The following is an 18,972-nucleotide window of genomic DNA, read 5'->3' on the forward strand; positions in this document are numbered from 1 at the left end:
TATGGGGCAGGAAGCAGGGTGGGGTCAGGACATCATGCCGGGGTGAGCTGTGCCCCAGGGAGCAGAGCGGGCAGAGGGCTCGGCACCAGCCGCTGTGCCACGGGGAGCTGGCTGGGGGCACTTTCCCCTGACGCCTGTGGGGCCCCCCCAGCCGGGAAGCCACCCGCCGGGGCGGCGCCCGCTCCCCTGACCGGCTGGGCCTGTTCCCAAGAAAGCCGCCGCCCTGGCCCTGGCGCGCCAGGGAGCCAACCTCCCTGGGGCCTGCAGCAAAGCTGCGGGGGCTGCGTGGGGTGTGGAGGGAGGCGGGGACGCCCCACCCCAACGGTCTCCTCTTATTTATCATCTTAGCTCGGCGCAGGCAGCCGGAGAGCGGGGAACAGGCCAGAGGACTCGGCTCGTTGCAGGTGCGGAGGGAGACGCAGCCATGGGAGCCCCCTGCCCCCCACGAGCCACCCCCCTGCCACTTCTGGCAGCTGCGCTGCTCCTGACAGGTACGGGGCTGGAGAGCTGCCCAGGGCCAGGCTGGGGTGCAGCCCCCCAGGGAAAGGACCTGGGTCCCCCCACACGGGAGCGGTTGGCTGGGCCTGGGCCTGGGGCTGGGGCTGGGGCGGCTGCATGGGGTTCTTCCATCTTGGCTGCATCTGTGGGGAACCCGGCTTAGAGAGGATGAATTATGTGTCTTCTGGGGGCTGGCTGATGGGGAATGGGGCCAGGGCCCTGCCCCCCAGGGAGCACCGGTCCCAATGCAGCCCCAGGACAGGGCTGGCTGATGGGGAACGGGGCCAGGGCCCTGCCCCCCAGGGAGCACCGGTCCCAATGCAGCCCCAGGACAGGGCTGGCTGATGGGGAACGGGGCCAGGGCCCTGCCCCCCAGGGAGCACCGGTCCCAATGCAGCCCCAGGACAGGGCTGGCTGATGGGGAACGGGGCCAGGGCCCTGCCCCCCAGGGAGCACCGGTCCCAATGCAGCCCCAGGACAGGGCTGGCTGATGGGGAACGGGGCCAGGGCCCTGCCCCCCAGGGAGCACCGGTCCCAATGCAGCCCCAGGACAGGGCTGGCTGATGGGGAATGGGGCCAGGGCCCTGCCCCCCAGGGAGCACTGGTCCCAATGCAGCCCCAGGACAGGGCTGGCTGATGGGGAATGGGGCCGGGGCCCTGCCGCCCCCAGGGAGCACCGGTCCCAATGCAGCCCCAGAGCCGGGGGCTGGGTGGCTCACGGGTGGGAATCGGGTCTGGGGGCCACCCGCAGAGAGGAGACTCCCAGTCTGGGGCTGGGTGTAGCCTCTGAACTCTGCTGGAATGGGAGGGGGTCGTGGGACTGGGGGCGGGAGTGGAGCTGCTGAACATGCCGGGACAGGTCGCTCCACCTGGAATGGGTCCGGGGCGCCGTGCCAGCTGGGAGGACTCCTCCCAGGGACGCCAGCCTCACCCTGGGGTGAGCTCACCCTGCTTCGGAGCTGACACAGCCACCCATGCACGGGTAGGGGAGAACCAGCACAAGACAGACGTGCCATGCACGCGCCCAGACAACACAGTGCAAAGGGGAGGGGAGCTGCGAATTCACCGTGGGAATCACAGTGCAGGCGTGGGAGCGGGCCACTCACCATGCAAATCACAGAGAGAGGGCTCAGAGAAGAGGGAACGTGAGCACACTTCTCACGTGCTAAAACTCGTGCGAAAGGTGCCCGGGGGCGTGAAACACGGGCAGACCCATTGCTGCGGGGGTGCTGGGAATGATCCACATGGAGAGGCCAGGTGACAGTTGACGTGAGAATTACACGGGGAAACCTATCACCCAGGAAAGGGTCCGACCTACCCTGCCACGTTATGTGTGTCAGGTGAAAACCGGCACCTCAAGGTACATGGCACGAGACACACAAAATAACACAGGACAAGGCCAAAACCAGCAAGCCAAATGGCAAGGGCAGGTTGAAACGGCGCACGCCGTGCGTCACGTTTCACTGTACGTGCCATGTTCATTTTCACCTTTCCCTCGCAAGCTTGCAGTTAACGTTCACACTGTCCCACCAACCTTTGCACATCAGCGGTCATGTCGCTGGGACCTTTGGCGTGCAACACAACAGGGGCAAAAGGTGAAAACTGCATGGGCGGACTGACACAAGAAGTGTGAATCCACCCAGGGAAGTGCAAAGGTGGCAAAGCAGAAGTGCAAAGGCAGGTGAGACTCACGTGACCGGGCGAGGACGCCCGGCAGACAGCAGGGCACAAACCCCCAGGGAATGCGCACACGTGGCTTTGAGAGCGTCCCAAGGGCTTCACAGGGATTCCTTCCCCTCCCTTCTGTGCAGGAGCCACGGCCCTGGACTGCCACAGCTGTGTGGAGCACAGCGACGGCGGCTGCAGGCCAGAGAAGATAAAGACGATCTCGTGCCCGGCCAGCTCCCCCGTGTGTGTGGAAACCGTGGCAGCTGTGAAATGGAGTGAGTAGGCGCTCAGGGTGGGGGCTAGCCCGGGTGCTGAGGGAGACCTAGGAGCCAGTTCTGCTTCTGTCCAGCGCTCCCTGTCAGCTGAGCGCAGGGAGAGGGTCGGGGCCGCCCGGCGAGTTAGGAGCTTGCCCATGGCCAGCAGCGTGCATTCCTACGGGTGGTGCACATCCGCACAGGCCTTGGTGCACAGAAAACTTATTCTGCACATGGATGGGAAAAGTTAGAAGGAGCCCTGGTTCTGTGCTCCGGTCTGAAGAGCCGGGGGACCCCGTGATTAGAGTGGGGAGGGGCTGCAGGCCAGGGTGCCTGGGCTCTGTCTTCAGGTCTGGGAGGAGAGTTGGGGAGGCTGGACTCCTGGGTTCTCTCCCTGCCTCTGGGAGGGGAGCCCAGTGGTTAGATCTCGGGGGGTTGAGGGACGGACTCCTGGGTTGCGACTGCTGATCTGGGAGGGGAGTTAGAATGGGGGGAGGGCTTTGGAGCCAGGACTCTTGGGTTCCGTCTCCATTTCCGGGGAGCTGTGCTCCCGGCTCTCAGCTCCGGGCTCCCTCCCCAGGCCATGGGCAGTTCCTGGTGGGTGAGAAGGGCTGCGGCGTGGGCATGCCAGGCACCAATGACCGGGGCGTGGAGCTGCACGGCATCTTCGCCTTCTCCCAGCTCCACCAGTGCAACAGCACCCGCTGCAACTCGCAGCTCGACATCCAGGCCATGGCCCTGAAGCCCACAGGTAAGGGCCCCTGGGGCGCACGTGGGGTGGAGTGGGGTGGGGTGGGGGGGCCTCAAGGGGACAAGGCCCCTCCCCAGAGGCTGGTAAGCCAAGGGAGCTCTCGTGGGACGAGAGGGAAGGGCCTCGCCGGGACCGACACCCGGTTAGAAGACGGGAAGCGAAGGGTGGGAATAGCGGCCAGGTTTCAGAATGGAGAGAGGCAGCTGGTGGCGTCCCCGGGGGTCTGTGCTGGGACCGGCCCTGTTAGCCCCATTCGGAAACGATCTGGACAAGGGGGTGAACAGTGAGGGGGCAAAACTGGTGGATTGATACAGAACTGCTCTGGAGGGCGATGGCCAAGGCCGGCAGCAAAGAGCTCCAAAAGGATCTCACAGAGCTCAGTGCCTGGGCAGCAGAGAGCAGAGGAAGCTGAAGGTCAAGTAAAGCCCATGGGAAACGCAGTCCTGGCTCCCAGCACGAAACGATGGGAGCTCATTTCCCTGCCCGCTGGAGAGAGACACCCTGGGACTCACGCGGCTGACGAAGTGGGTCTCTGCCCACGAAAGCTCACGCTCCAAAATATCGGCCAGTCGATAAGGTGCTGCTGGACTTCTTGTTGTTCTGGAGCCCTGGGGGTAGTTCTCTGAAAACAGCCACTCAAGGTGCCGCAGCCACCAAAAAGCAGCCAGACCGCGGGGAATTGTTAGGAAAGAGCTAGAGAATGAGGCGGAGAATAGCTTATTGGCGCTGCACAAACCCAAGGTGCGCCCACATCTTCAGCCCTGCGTGCAGATGGGGTCACCTCGTCTCAGAAAGTGAGGTCCTGACACCGGAAAAGGCGACACGAGGGGGAGGGGGTCGCACTGGTGCTGTTCAGGGGAAGAGGAACAAAATGGGGACATTTCAGCCGAGGAAAGGGGGGATATGACAGGGCTATAGAATCCCACCCGGTGTGGGGAAATGGGCGACAGGAGGGATCACTGGTGCATTCCCTGCTCTGGTCACACCCGCTGGGGCACCCGCCGCTGGCCGGGATGGGCCCCTGCTCTGACCCAGCCTGGCTGTTCTGATGCTCCCGCGCTGCCCCCCCAGGAAACGAGAGCGCCCGGGTGCTCAACGGGCTGGAGTGTTACAGCTGCGGCAGCAAAGAGACCTGCTCCCCCGACAGCGCCATGGTGGTGAAGTGCTACGACGGGTACCGGGGCTGCTTCCACGGCAACGTCACCATGCAAGTCGGTGAGGCCCGGGCGGGACAGGCAGAGGCAGCCCCCTCTGGGGTGGGGCACGGCCGCAGCCCAGCAGCCCTGAGGCGCCAGTGGGGCAGGAGGCGGGGCGGGGGCAGGGGAGCTGGGTACAATCACTGCAGGGGGCCCAGGGCCTGGCAGATCTTTGCAAATCCTGCGTGGCCTTGCGTGCCCCCCTCCAAAAGGGCAGCTCCCCCCGCCCCCGGCAATGGGGCCAGCTGACAGCCGGGGGGGCGGGGGGGGTCCCGTCCACAGCACAGCGCCCCCTGGTGGTTCGTTGAGGGCAGCACCAACAGCCCCAGGGCAGGCCCACCTGTTCCCCGGCACAGCGCCCCACTGACCCCCCATCCCATCCCCCCAGGCAACATCTCGCTGATCCGCACCATCAAGGGCTGCGTGCAGGACGAGGACTGCACCAAGCTGGCCAAGGGCAGCTCAGCGGTCAGCCTGGTGGGCTCCTGCTGCTCCGGCAGCCTCTGCAACCGGGACCTGTCCAACAAGACCTTCTTCGCCCCCAACATCCCCCGGCTGGAGGTGCTGCCCGGCCACCGGGCCAACGCCACGGCCACCGCTGCCACGGACCTGGCCACTGCCCCCAGGGCCAAGGCCACCACCATCATCCCACAGCCGGATGACACGGACCACGCAGAGCACGAGGACCACACGGAGCACGAGGACCACACGGAGCACGAGGATCACAGCCGCAGAGCTGGGGAGGGCGAGCGGCGGCTGTACCCGGGTGCCAAGCAGCAAGAGGGCGGGAAGGGGGGCGGGAAGGGGGGGGTGGCGGGGCTGAGCGCCTCGGCCTGGCTGCTCTTGCTCGGGGCCGCCTGGCTCCTGTGAAGGGACGTGGCATGAGACACTGCCCCGCCTCTTCACCCCCCCGTTTCCCTCGCTGCCACCCCTGCTCCACTGCCCAGCCTCCCCCCACCTTCTTCAACTCCAGCCAGGCTTCGGCCTGCCTGTGGCGGCCATCTTTGGCCTGGCGGTGCCGGGTGGGGTTCGGGCACGTCTCCCCAGGGCAGAGCCCTGCCCACGCGCCTCTGGCCACCCCAGGGCAGCCACCTTGGGCTGGACCCAGTGTGGCTGACGGCCCTCTAAGGCCTCTGCCCTTGTGCCGTTGTCCCCTTCACACATTTCCAGCAGGGAACCCTCCTCACGGCCCCACCACAAGCCCCGGCTTCCCGTTGGCCTGCGCGGGGCAGCCATCTTGGCCACTGGTTTGCCCTGCTCGCGGCGGCCATGTTTGGTTGCAGCCTGGAGCCACAATGCAGTGAGGGGAGCGCAGCGTCCCTCTGGCCGTGCCAAGAACGCCCGACACTTTGCTGTCCCTTTGCACAGGCCACGTCTCATGGCCGTGCCACGAATTCAGGCTTCTCCTCAGCCTGCGCGCGGCGGCCATCTTGTTTCTACAGGGCCGAGATCGGCCCCCGGCCGGGGAGGGTCACGACAGCCTCGCCCCGGCGTATTTTTTGCCCTGCCAATGCAGCTGGCCGTTGTTTGGGCTTCACTGCCCAGCACAAAGCCCTGAGGCTGCTCCCACATGGAGGCTGGCCTGTGGCAGCCATCCCTTCGGGGCGGCCAGTTTGTCTGCAGCCAACATGGCGGCGGGTCCCAATGCCCGGGCATGAGAGCCAGCTCGAGCACGTCCTGGCCCTTGGGATTGGGACCCTCAGACACTGGGGAGGAAGAGCCAGTCTGTGCCCTTCCCCCTCACCCTCCCCACACACGGCTGGAAGATGCCACCACAAGCTGGCATGGTGGGCTTGTCCCTCCCCCTGCCAGCACCGACCACGGGGTTCCCCCAGCCCTGCCGGCCCCGGATGGGGGCAGGGGGTCAATGGGCTCTTCTCAGCCCCCTGGCGTACAAGAGACTGCTTCTCCAGTGAGGGTCCTGCCCTCTCCCCCGGCTCAGCCCCAGGGCCTCCTCCTGCCTGGTGTCCCTGCTACCAAAAGCCTCTGCCCCACGAAGCCCTCTCGCTGCGCGATATTCCCCTTACTTCCTGACCCTGCAGCCGAGCACAGCCCTGGAGCCTGCGGGTGAGGGATCTCGGTGGCATTTTCCCAGCCATGCCGCTGCCCTTCCCCATGTAAATAGCCCGAGAGCTGATGCTGGGGGAGGGGGCCGGGAAGTCCCAGGGACACGTTAAAGGGTCACCAATAAACAGGCTGCAGCTGTGGTTAAAGGGTCTAGCACTGTTTGGGGCGGGGGAGAGGGCTGATTATTCGTCTGGGTCCGCTGCTGCCTTAACTCCCTGCCCTGCTCCTGTAAGGAAAACGTACCAGCTCCCAGCGGGGCAGGGAAGGGGGTGTATGACTCTCCTCCCTTGGGGGGTGCCACTTCCGACTCATGCCTCCATCACGCCAAGAGCTGCACGGATGCCCTGGACTGGGCCCGCAGCCCCTGTCACGCCAGACAGGGTCCCTCCCGCAAGCACATACCACATAGGCAAGAGTGATTAGCCTCAACTTTACAGATGGGAAACCGAGGCACAGAGACAGCTGGAAGCAAGGCCACCCGGGGATCACTGGCAGGAGCAGGGCCCGGACCAGCTCCTTTGTCACAAAGCACCAACCCGGACGCCTGGGTTCCAACGGGCCGGGGCATGCCGCTCCCTGGGAGACAAGTGGGGGAGGGGGCAGCAAGGGTTCCAGGGCTCAGACCTGCAGGGTGCCCAGAGGCCACAGTGATGGGCAGGCGGGGGTGCCTGTCACAGCCCTGAAACGGCAGGAGGGGCGCATGGCAAAGCCAGGCAGGGGGCCATCTTCCTGGCCTCCAGGCCCCCAGAGAGCGTTTCCCTCACCCCGCCCGGCCCCCCCGGGCTGTGCTGCCTGCCCCCGCCTGGGGCACAACACATGCAGGGCGGGCGCAGCACCAGCACTGTGGGGAAACTGGCAGCACCACACGGGTCCCACAGCCAGTCACAGCCAGCGCCCGATGCAGCCGTCGCTATCAGCAGGATCAGAGTCCTCGCTGCAGGGAACGGTATCTCCCCATCGGCACCCTCACGCGCAGCCACTGCCCGAGGGGTATCAGCAGCCGGCTCGGCTCGGCTCAGCTGGCACAGGAGAGATAAGAGCTGGTCCCTGCCCGAGGCAGCTGTTAGCAGCTGAGTCTGTGCAAGGCCAGGGCAGCCGGGCAGAGAAGCCAGCCCAGTGTGGGCAGGGGCAGGGGGAATGGCTGCAGCCTGCTGGGGATGCACCCCTGGGTTCGCAGGGGGGCGAGGATCCCTACGGGCTGTTCTCCCAGGGCTGAGAGCCATCGCCACAGCTCTGCCGTGCCCCTCACTCCCGCCCCGCAGCCCCCGGCTCTCCTGGTGCCCCTCACTCCCGCCCCGCAGCCCCCGGCTCTCCTGGTGCCCCTCACTCCCGCCCCGCAGCCCCCGGCTCTCCTGGTGCCCCTCACTCCTGACCCACAGCCCCCGGCTCTCCTGGTGCCCCTCACTCCCGCCCCGCAGCCCCCGGCTCTCCTGGTGCCCCTCACTCCTGACCCACAGCCCCCGGCTCTCCTGGTGCCCCTCACTCCTGACCCACAGCCCCCAGCTCTCCTGGTGCCCCTCACTCCCGCCCCGCAGCCCCCTGCTCACCCAGCCCTGGGCTCCCCTCTGCGTGCAGCTTTCCAGTCTACCAAACCAGACCCCCAGCTGAGGTAAATTCAGGGCACTTGCAGCCCAATGACCCAGCTGGGATCCAGCCTCCTGCTTTGGGCTGCCGGGTGCCCTCCCTCTCTGCCCGGCCTGGGACAGGGCAGTGCTGAGCTGGCATGCCAAGGCCCCATCCTGCTCCCCATCAGCGTGTGCCACAGATAGGCCCCTATATGGGCTCTCGGGGGGAGGGGGAACCTGGCCGCTCTCCAGCCAGGGGACTCCAGAGCAACAGGAAGCGGTGTGCTGAATGCAACCCCCAGCTCCACTCGTATGTCAACATGGCCAGATAATTATCTCCCTTCGCAGGAAGAGGCTCCTGCAGATGCTGCTTGGGCCTGGCCTCCCTGCAGCACCTGAGGGGTTAATGCCCCACGGCTGAAGCCTGGGGCCTGTCCCTGACTCAGTCACACAGCAGGGGCCCGAGCAAGACAGGCAAAGTGAGCTCGTAAGGCCGGAGACGGGGGCCCAGGACCCCGGGGTCTCCCCAGCTGTACCACCACGTGCACAGGGGACTCTGGCCATGGCTCAGCCCTGCCAGCTGCCTCAGTTTCCCCTTCCAGTCATTGCCTGTTTAGCCTGAGCGCTGCCTGGGCCTGGCGCAATGCAGCCCAGAGCTCAGCCCTGATCTCCAGCCACAGCCATGCTAGGAAATGGCCACTGGTGTTCAGCCAGGCCCCTGCTCAGGGTCAGGGCCCACTGAGCTCGGTGCTGCAGAGAGGCATTGCAGGAGCCCCTGGCCCTGTCCCTCAACTGGCTGCCCCTGTATAGCCACTGGGCAGGGGGAAGAGCTCTGCAGTTTGAGCATTGGCCTGCTTAAATCCAGGGATGTGAGCTCAATCCTTGAGGAAGCCATTTAGGGATTGGGGCAAATAGATGTCAGGGATGGTGCTTGGTCCTGCTAAGAACACTGGACCTTCCAGTCCTAGGAGGCACATGTGTGCTTATCTCTACAAGTTTGCAGGACTTACTGTACATTGAGAAAAGCAAAGCTGCATTTTTATGGAGCAGGTAATTAAAGAAATCATCTGCAAGCACTTGGAAGGTGGGAAGGTGATAGAGAAAAGCCAGCATGGATTTGTAAAGAACAAATCATGTCAAACTAATCTGATAGCTTTCTTTGATAGGATAACGAGCCTTGTGGATAGGGGAGAAGCGGTAGATGTGGTATACCTAGACTTTAGTAAGGCATTTGACACGGTCTCACATGATAGTCTTATCAAAAAACTAGGCAAATACAATTTAGAGGAGGCTACGATAAGGTGGGTGCATAACTGGCTGGATAACCGTACCCAGAGAGTAGTTCTTAATGGTTCTCAATCCTGCTGGAAAAGTCTAACAAGTGGGGTTCTGCAGGGGTCTGTGTTAGGACCGGTTCTGTTCAATATCTTCATCAATGATTTAGATATTGGCATAGAAAGTACGCTTATTAAGTTTGCAAATGATACCAAGCTGGGAGGGGTTACAACTGCTTTGGGGGATAGGGTCGTAATTCAAAATGATCTGGATAAATTGGAGAAATGGTCTAAGGTAAACAGGATGAAGTTTAATAAGGACAAATGCCAAGTGCTCCACTTGGGAAGGAACAATCAGTTTCACACATACAGAATGGGGAGAGACTGTCTAGGAATGACGACAGCAGAAAGGGATCTAGGGGTTATAGTGGACCACAAGCTAAATATGAGTCAACAGTGTGATGCTGTTGCCAAAAAAAGCCAACGTGATCCTGGGATGCATTAACAGTTGTGTTGTGAACAAGACACAAGAAGTCATTCTTCCACTCTACTCTGCGCTGGTTAGGCCTCAGCTGGAATATTGTGTCCAGTTCTGGGCACCGCAGTTCAAAAAAGATGTGGAGAAATTGGAGAGGGTCCAGAAAAGAGCAACAAGAATGATTAAAGATCTAGAGAACGTGACCTATGAAGAAAGGCTGAAAGAATTGGGCTTGTTTAGTTTGGAAAAAAGAAGATTGAGGGGAGACATGATAGTGGTTTTCAGGTATCTAAAAAGGGTGTCACAAGCAGGAGGGAGAAAACTTGTTCTTCTTGGCCTCTGAGGATAGAACAAGAGGCAATGGGCTTAAACTGCTGCAAGGGAGGTGTGATGGGGTTCAGGTGTCCCCATGCACTGCACCCCGTCCGCTGGCAAGAGTGACTTTCACTCAACAGGTACAACAGGAGGTTTATTAGGCAACAGATGCCCAGTTTCTCACAGAAGCGTCAGTGCAGCAGTCAGACAGTCATTCCAACCCATCCTGGGGAGAGGAGCCCAAGGGGTGCCCCTCTGGAGTATAGCTTTTGGCTGGCTGCCTTCCAGCTGCCTCTCCCCCTCAGCCTCTAACTGCTGCCCCTGATTCAAAACCAGCTTGGCTCCACCCTCCTCTTTGTTTAGGGCAGAGGTGTTACCTGCCAGCCTAGGTTATAGCCCCAGCATCATCCTTAGCTGCTGGGAGCTGCTCTGCTTGTCTCACGCATCCAGCCTGAGTCTCACACATGCACTCCCCCCACTCCAACACAGGAGGTTTAGGTTGGACATTAGGAAAAAGTTCCTAACTGTCAGGGTGGTCAAACAGTGGAATAAATTGCCTGGGGAGGTTGTGGAATCTCCGTCGCTGGAGATATTTAAGAACAGGTTAGATAGATGTCTATCAGGGATGGTTTAGACAGTACTTGGTCCTGCCATTGGGGCAGGGGACTGGACTCCATGGCCTCTCGAGGTCCCTTCCAGTCCTAGCGTTCTATGATTCTGTGATTGTCCCCCAGGAGGCACTAAAGGAGCTGCTCCAGTCGCTGGCAGCACTAGTATAGCCGTTACCCGCCCTGTGCGCCAGCCCCTGGAGGCACAGGCCACCTGCCTTCACTCCCAGGATCCAGGTTCTCATCCGTCGGAGCCGGCAGAGGGTATTGGAGACACCAGACCTCCTGCCCCCTCCCGGCTCCCTTCAGGAAACCCCAGCCCGGGACATCCTGCTTTGACCAGCGGGTAGAAAGAGATGATCCGCGGGGGTCCCTCCCGACCCTCATCTGCAATTCTCCGCGGAGTCCTCCCCAATTTCTCCCACTCTCAGCCCGGCCCTGGGGCGGAGACCACACTCTCCCCCAGAAGGGACGCGTCTAATCGCTTCCTGCCAGCGCCCCGGCTTCACCCAACTTCCTACTTTCAGGGCATCCTGCAGAGCCCCAGCCCCAGCCCTGCAGCCAGCGCAGAGAGGAGTGAGCCTGCATCACCTCGCCGCAGCTCCCTGGCCCATGGCGTCCCCCAGCCCCAGCACGAGCAGTGGGCAGGTAAGACCACAGCTTGCTTTGACACACCACAGGGAGCTGGCCATGCAGCAGGGACATCCGCCTGCGGGAGCCTCCAGCCCTGGCAGAGGACACAAGGCTCTGCCCCACTGGCCAGCTGAGGATGGCCCTGGATGGAAACCAGTCTTGGCTTCTAGACCCTGCCTCCCCCAATATGCTCTAACCATTCAACCCCACTGCTCTGCTGCTGTCCAGGATAGAAGCCAGGAGTCCTGGTGCTCAGTGTTCCCTTCTCTAGGCCACCCCCCCCCCACCCAGCAGTGGCGAGAACTCAGGACTTCTGTCCAACATGCACACACCACTAGTGGGATGCGAACCCAGGAGTCCTGTCTCCCAGCCCCCACCACCCCACCCTACCCCCCGCACGCTCTAACCACTACAGACCCCCCGCCACAAGGGGCATGGAGGGAGCCCAGGAGTCCTGGCTCCCAGCCATCCCCCCATCCACTAAGCACCACTCCCCTCCCAGAGCTGGTGAGAGAACCCAGGAGTCCTGAATCCCAGCCCCAACTGTCCAACACTGGAACCGGGGGTCGGGGGGGGCGGAATAAGGACCAGCTGGGCTGGGACTCCTAGGTCCCCCTCAGGGGGCCACTACCCCAGCACTGGGCATGTGCAGAGTTGGGCTCCCCCACTCCCAGCCCGTCGATGGGACAGATGAAGTTGAAGTTGGGTCACACCTGAAACCAGGGACCCTCCTCTGCTGGGGGGGGGGTCTGAGAGGAGGTGCCCAGCACCAGCTACCTCGAGGGCCAGGGGCAGGGACCCAGGACGGGGGTTTTAACCCAGCTGCACAGCCCTGCCCACAGTGGGGGGCTCTCCCTGGGGGCAATGGCCAGGAGCTGCCTGCCCTGGGGCTGTCGCCACCCAGGGTGGGGTAAACAGGGCTCCCGGAGCAGGGAGGAAACTGTCCCTCTGCATCTGGGCAGGGCTGGTGCTGCTAGGCCCTGGCCCGCCTCTGGGGCGCACAGGTAGTGGGGCAGGGCTCACAGCAGCATCCGAAGCCGGCCGCGGTGCCACATGCCTGGCGCTGCCCCAGCCCTGCCGAGCCCAGGGCAGGCTCCAGCATCCCCCATCTGTCCCGGTGGGGTGGGCAGGGCCCTCGGCGGTGAGTTAACGGGCTCGGGGTGCCCCAGCACTGTGAACACTCCACCAAAGCCGCCTACGCTCCCAGCCCGCCGGGCACCTCTGCCCCAGCAGCTGCGCAGGGATCAGCGGGAGACGGCACGCTCGGCGCAGGGGACCCCGGGCACTGCCACAGCTGCAGGAGCAGGGAGAGCCGCCCCCGCCCGAGGTGCAGGGTACATGCCAGCTGCACCCGGGGAGCCAGTGGGCACACACCGCGCTCACCCTACTGTGCTCCCTTGCCTCCCAGCCCCACACTCCCAGCCTGCACCCAGGACCCGGCCCCTACCCCAGCCAGTGGCTGCACCCCAATCTCACAGCGGCACCCAAAGCCCCAGCGAGCTTGGGAGGTGCATGGGGGAGGGGTGTGGGCTCTGGCTGTACTGGGCACCAGCCACATTTCTGCCACCCCGCTGCCCTGCTCGGGGCTGGTCAGTTTTCACCGGGGGCGGGGGTGGGGATTAACCCCTGGGGCCATGGGAGATTCTCCACCCACAGCAGGACCTCAGTGCAAACGGGGGGAGGGGGGGCTCCTGGAAGAGCAGCCCCAGGGGGGTCTCTAGTCTGGGCTAGGGGGCCAGAAAGCAGGCGGAGAGCATGTAGAGACCAGCCTCCTTGGCTGGGTGGGTGAACAGGACCAGAGGAGCTGGGGGAAGAGCCAGGACTCCTGGGTTCTCCTCCAGTCTCTGGGAGGGGAGTAGGGGCTGGTGGGCTTAGCCCAGGGCAGGTGCTGCAGAGCCAGGACTCCTGGGTTCTCTCCCCAGCTCTGCCTCCGACTCACTGTGTGACCTCACGAAAGTCCTTTCCCTCAGCTTCCCCTGTGCAAGTTGGGGAGATGCGACAGAAGCCAGAGAGGAGCTGGGAGGCCCCATGGCCACAGCTCAGGAGTGGCTGCATAGCTCTGAGTGACTGTAGCAGAAACCCACGGGTGGTGCCCACAGGGGCTGCCTGGGGACACAGTACCCAAGCCAGAGAAACCAGCCGAGACAAGGGCTTAGAAAGCTCCCACCTGTTGTGAGGGGTGAGGGCTGGGACTGGGGGTGCTGGAATTAAGTCTGGATACTGTATGTGAAGCAACAAGGGTTTATTACAACCAGCTGGCGGAGGGATTCTGAGCTTGGTTGAGTTTCAGAATGCACTGCCAGGCACCCAGTGGGGACTGGCTCTGTAGAGAGCTGATGGGCAGAGAAAGGACAGGAGCAGACGGTAAGGAAACGAGCGTGATCAATGAGCAATCCCTGTGAATTAACCAACAACCTGGGAGTTACAAAGAGTTTCCGCGTGCAGTGTACAGAACATTCTAGCTACAAACAAGAACTCCTCTGAAGAGCGCAGCCCCCAGCACCGACGTGCACAGTGAGCTCAGGTCTGTAAGACACTGATGTGCAGGGCAGTGATGTGTGTCCGGCGTCCCGATCGAATCTTTGCGCGGGTGTGACCGTTGGCATTATCTCCACAGAGTCAAAGCACGTGGGCGATGCAGGATCAGAGCAGAAATTAGTGGAAGAATCGCATCAGTCGCCCTTAACTATAGTCCACTTCCCCTCCCCACAGGGTCCCTTCCTGGAATGGGGCTGCCGAGGGCCTTGTTTACACCAGCTGGGACGCCCTCCCCAGATGGCTGGGCTGGGGGTGGGGAGGCTTTACCAGACTCCATTTTGGAACAGTGGTTCTTAGCAAATATCCTGGCCTACTTCACAATGTTATCCTATGGGGGGCTCCAGCCGGGCTATCTGTGGGACTGTGGGGCTCTGACCGGGCTGCCTGTGGGACTGGGGGCTCCGGCCGGGCTGCCTGTGGGACTGTGGGGCTCCGGCCGGGATGCCTGGGGGACTGGGGGGCTCCGGCCGGGCTGCCTGTGGGGCAGGAGGGGCTCCAGCCGGGCTGCCTGCTAACATGGTACCTCTCCCCAGACTCCCAGCAACACCACCCTACTAGCAACCAACCACAGCGCCCTGGCTGTCCCCAGCACCCTCAACCACCTCTCCGTGGTCATCTGCGTGGTCTCGTCCCTGCTGGGCCTGGTGGGCAACGGCCTGGTGGTCTGGGTCACCAGCTGCCGCATGCGCCAGACGGTCAACACCGTCTGGTTCCTGAGCCTGGCGCTGGCCGACCTGCTCTATGCCCTGCTGCTGCCTTTCTACGCCACCAAGTTCACCATGAACAACCAGTGGATCTTCGGCAGCGAGCTCTGCAAAGCCGTCAGCTCCCTCCTTTTCCTCAGCATGTTCGCCAGCGTCTTCCAGCTGACGCTCATCTCCGCTGACCGCTGCCTGCTGGTGTCCCAGCCCATCTGGGCCCAGCGGCTCCGCACGCCGGGCCGGGCCTGGGGGGTGGCCGCCGGGGCCTGGCTGCTGGCGGGGGCCTTCTCAGCCCCCTACCTGGCCCTCCGGGAGCTGAAGGACCGGAATGGAAAATACTTCTGCATAGTCAACTTCGGGGCAGAGACGGTGCGAGTGAGGCGGCAGAAGGCGATGATTGTGGTGCGCTTTGTGGCCGGCTTCCTGGTGCCCCTGCTGGTCATCTCGGCCTGTCACGTGGCTGTGGCGCTGCGGGCCGGGCAGAAGGGCCGCCGGCCCAGCCGCACGGCGAAGGTGGTGACCGCTGTGGTGGTGAGCTTCTTCGTCTGCTGGCTGCCCTACCACTTCTTCAACTTCCTGCATGGCTGGGGCGGGAGGCACTGGAAGCAGGCCCTGGCCGTGGCCTCCTCCCTCGCCTTCAGCCTCACCTGCCTGGGCTGCTTCCTCAACCCCCTGCTCTACACCTTCCTGGGGCGCCGCTTCCAGGAGGGGCTGCGGGGCTGCGGCCGCATCCGCTGGCTGGAGGCCGCCCTAGCCGAGGACTCGGTGGGCTCCAGCCGCCGGCGCAAGCGCTCCCTGGGCTCCACCACCTCCTCCGAGCAGCGGATGATGCAGCCGTGACGGGGTGGCAGGAGGGGCCCCTCCATTGGGGGCCCCCAAGGGCAGGGACTCGTGGGGTGGGGGGCACAGCTGTTTAATAGCACCGAGCAGGGCATGCTGGGAGCCAGGGGCTTGGGCAGCAGCCCAGAGCAGTGCAATCTCCTCCATGGGTCACAGCAGAGCAGAGCATGCTGGGAGCTGTGGTGGTCTCCATGGGCCATGGAGAAGCAGTGAATGCTAGGAGCCCATGGGCCACTCTAGAGCAGTGCATGCTGGGAGCCACTTCCATGGGCCACTCTAGAGCAGTGCATGCTGGGAAGTCTGGCCTTCCTTGGTCACACTGTCGGGATAACAGGCTCCGCCCACTTCCCCTGCTGCAGGAACTCAGTGGGACTGACTGACAGCCACCCTGCAGGGTGGGCGGGGCTGTTACAAGGCCAGGGGGCTGTTACAAGGCCAGGGCCCTGGTGGTCGCATTGGATACCACCACCTGGCCGCCCTCTGGGGGCCTTATTTTCCCATGTCTGACCAGAGGGGTGGAGCTCTGGTCTGGTCCTGGCTGTGTTACACTGAGCTGTCGTATCCTTCCACCAATTCGTGGAGTCCCTACCAAAACACAAAAAAAAGGGTTCTGGAAAGCCAGCTACTGCACGTCCTTCTGCCACAAAAGTAGTCCCTCAAAAGTTTGGTTTCCAGCCTGGGTCCTTTTTATACAGAAGCCGGACCTACTTTCAGCATAGACGGCCTGCGTGTCCTTCTGCGAAAAAATAGTCCCTCAAAAAAAAAAAAGAAAAAGCTGAAAACCAAACCCCTTCCATGTAGACGTCACCTGCTGCAGCCGCACGTTGTACGTATCCTTCCACCTAACAGTGAAAGGTAAAATAGCCCCTTAAAATCCAGACTAATCAGGCTCCATCGTATCCACTCGCAGAGCTGCATCCTCTGTTAGCGTCTCGCACGCTGTTTTGTGCCCTTCCACCACAAAAGATAGTCCCTGCGACCCCCGTCAGAAAGCTGTGCCTGTAAACAGGACGGCTGGGCCCCCTTCTGTCTTCCGCTCAAAAGTAGTCACCCCAAGAAGTAGAAGCGCCTTCGTATCCTTCCACCGCCTCGGGAATTGTCACCCAAAAAGATGAATAAAGCTGCCAAAACAACTTGAGTTTCTCCAAAATGTGTGACTTTATGGGGTGGGGGGGGCACCTGGGCTACGTCTACACGTGCACGTTACATCGAAATAAGCTATTTCAATTAATGGCATCTACACGTCCTCCAGGGCTGGCAACATTGACGTTCAACGTCGATGTTGGGCAGCACCACATCGAAATAGGTGCTGCGAGGGAACGTCTACACGCCACAGTAGCACACATCGAAATAAGGGTGCCAGGCACAGCTGCAGACAGGGTCACAGGGCGGACTCAACAGCAAGCCGCTCCCTTAAAGGGCCCCTCCCAGACACAGTTGCACTAAACAACACAAGATCCACAGAGCCGACAACTGGTTGCAGACCCTGTGCATGCAGCATGGATCCCCAGCTGCAGCAGCAGCAGCCAGAAGCCCTGGGCTAAGGGCTGCTGCACATGGTGACCATAGAGCGCCACAGGGGCTGGAGAGAGAGTGTCTCTCAACCCCTCAGCTGATGGCCGCCATGGAGGACCCCGCTATTTCGATGTTGCGGGACGCGGATCAGCTACACGTTCCCTACTTCGATGTTGAACGCCTAAGTAGGGCGCTATTCCCATCCCCTCATGGGGTTAGCGACTTCGACGTCTCGCTGCCTAACGTTGAAGTTAGCTTTGAAATAGCGCCCAACACGTGTAGCTGTGACGGGCGCTATTTTGAAGTTGGCGCCGCTACTTCGAAGTAGTGTGCACGTGTAGACGCGGCTCTGGACGTAATAGCTGGGGGGAGGGGAAACCTCTGCAAGCCCCGCCCCTGGGCGGAGTCATGTCACATTGTGGGCAGGGCTAGCTAAGCCCCTCCTCTGGGCAGCACTATGTGTGTACGTAGGCGGGGCTGGGGCTGGGCCACACCCACTGGCCCTCTGGGGTGTTTGGAGAAAAGAACAGGAGAGTCACTCATGGTCGCAGCAGGACAGCTGGGATTTGAACCCAGGAGTCCTAGCTTCTGGCCACACTGATCTAACCACTAGAGCCCACTCCCCCCAGAGTGCGGACTAGACCCCAGGCATCATGGATCCCACGTGCATCCTCCCCACCCCACCCCACCCCCACACTTTAACCACTAGGCCCCCCCTTCACTCCCAGGGCTGACAAAGGGAGCCGGGGTCTCTTCCCCAGGAAGCGGGGGTGGGCTGGCTCCTGCCTGGCTCACCAGGGACCGGACATAGACACCTCCAGTTTCAGATGGGGAAAGAGGAAGGAAAGGCCCCTGCAGCAGGGCTGGGGGAGTTTTGAACAGAGTTCTAAGTAACCCCACTTCCTGTCCCAGCCACAAAGAGGAAGCGAAAGCCAAGGACAGCGAGGGGCAGCTGTACGGTCAGTGGCTCCAGGGGTGCTCAAGGGCTGGAGCACCCACTGGTAGCCCTGCAGATCAGCTCCTTCCCCTCCTGCCCCCCACAATGAGCTGTTTCCCAGGGGCTGAGGCTAGCCAGGCCCAAGGAGGCGCTGAGACCTACCTGGGCTGGGCCAGAAGCTCTTTGACTCCCCATGCCATGCTGGCTGGGGGTGCCTGCAGCCAGAGATTGGGGGGCACTGCCCCTCGGGAGATGGAGGTCCAGCCAGGAGCCAGAGTGAGGGGAGTCCCCGAGGGGCCCACGGCACAGCCAGCTGGGAACAAAGCTCAGAAATCCCAGGAGGTAGCAGGGCCAGAGGACCCAACCCTGGAGAGAGAAAACGTGACCTACATAGGGGGGCTGTCACACTGGGGGGGGGGTGCTCCTGCGGCCATACAGAGCCGAGGAGCAGGAGTCCTATGGCACCCCCACCCCACTCCCCTCCCAGGGCTGGGGATAGGACCCAGGTGTCCAGCACTCAGGCCCCACCCCCCCCAGGGCTTCTTTTCCCGGCCCAGCGAGCACATGGGTGGCTGGGCTGGGCTGGGCTGGGCTGGGCTCCTGCCAGGCTCTACTGGCTTTGGCCCCAAAAGGAGAAGCCGAGGCCCCGCTCCAGGGAGACTTTCACCAGGGGCTGCACCAAGCCAGTTTCCTGCCCCACTGCTGGGGAGAAAGCAAAAGCCCAGGGCAGCGGCGTGAGGGGCAGCTGGGTGCTGCCACGAGCCCCCACCCGAGACCAGCCCAGTGCTCAAAGGCCCTGCCACGCAAAGGGCAGCAGGGCAAGCCGGGAACTCAACCTCCCCTTTGCGTTAGCCATGTCGCAGCCGTGCATGCTGGGAGCCCCCTCAACCTGGGCCATGTCGCAGCAGTGCATGCTGGGAAATCCCGCTCACATGGACAGTATCACAGCAGTGCATACTGGGAACGCCCCCCCCCGGGCCATGTCGCAGCAGTGCATGCTGGGAACGGCGCCCCCAGGCCATGTCGCAGTACAGCATGCTAGGAACGCGCCCCCCTCCACCTGGGCCATATCGCAGCAGTGCATGCTGGGAACACACCCCCCCGGCCCATGTCGCAGCAGTGCATGCTGGGAAC

The 18,972-nt window shown here is 62.6% G+C and overlaps 2 protein-coding genes across 2 annotated transcripts; both read left to right on the forward strand.

Moving 5' to 3' along the window:
- Positions 1-388: 388 nt before the first annotated feature.
- On the forward strand, positions 389-6,574 carry LYPD3 (LY6/PLAUR domain containing 3). The gene is made up of 5 exons (XM_074981110.1): positions 389-491; positions 2,310-2,441; positions 3,001-3,171; positions 4,243-4,386; positions 4,756-6,574. Exons 1-5 carry the CDS (start codon positions 425-427, stop codon positions 5,235-5,237), a joined length of 996 nt encoding a protein of 331 aa, XP_074837211.1. The 5' UTR covers positions 389-424; the 3' UTR covers positions 5,238-6,574.
- A 4,642-nt stretch (positions 6,575-11,216) lies between these two features.
- LOC142003836 (prostaglandin D2 receptor 2-like) lies at positions 11,217-16,501 on the forward strand. Its single transcript, XM_074981142.1, has 2 exons — positions 11,217-11,322; positions 14,379-16,501. Exons 1-2 carry the CDS (start codon positions 11,287-11,289, stop codon positions 15,384-15,386), a joined length of 1,044 nt encoding a protein of 347 aa, XP_074837243.1. The 5' UTR covers positions 11,217-11,286; the 3' UTR covers positions 15,387-16,501.
- The last annotated feature ends 2,471 nt before the right edge of the window (positions 16,502-18,972 follow it).

This window comes from Carettochelys insculpta, chromosome 30, assembly GCF_033958435.1.
Source record: "Carettochelys insculpta isolate YL-2023 chromosome 30, ASM3395843v1, whole genome shotgun sequence".
NCBI lineage: Eukaryota > Metazoa > Chordata > Testudines > Carettochelyidae > Carettochelys > Carettochelys insculpta.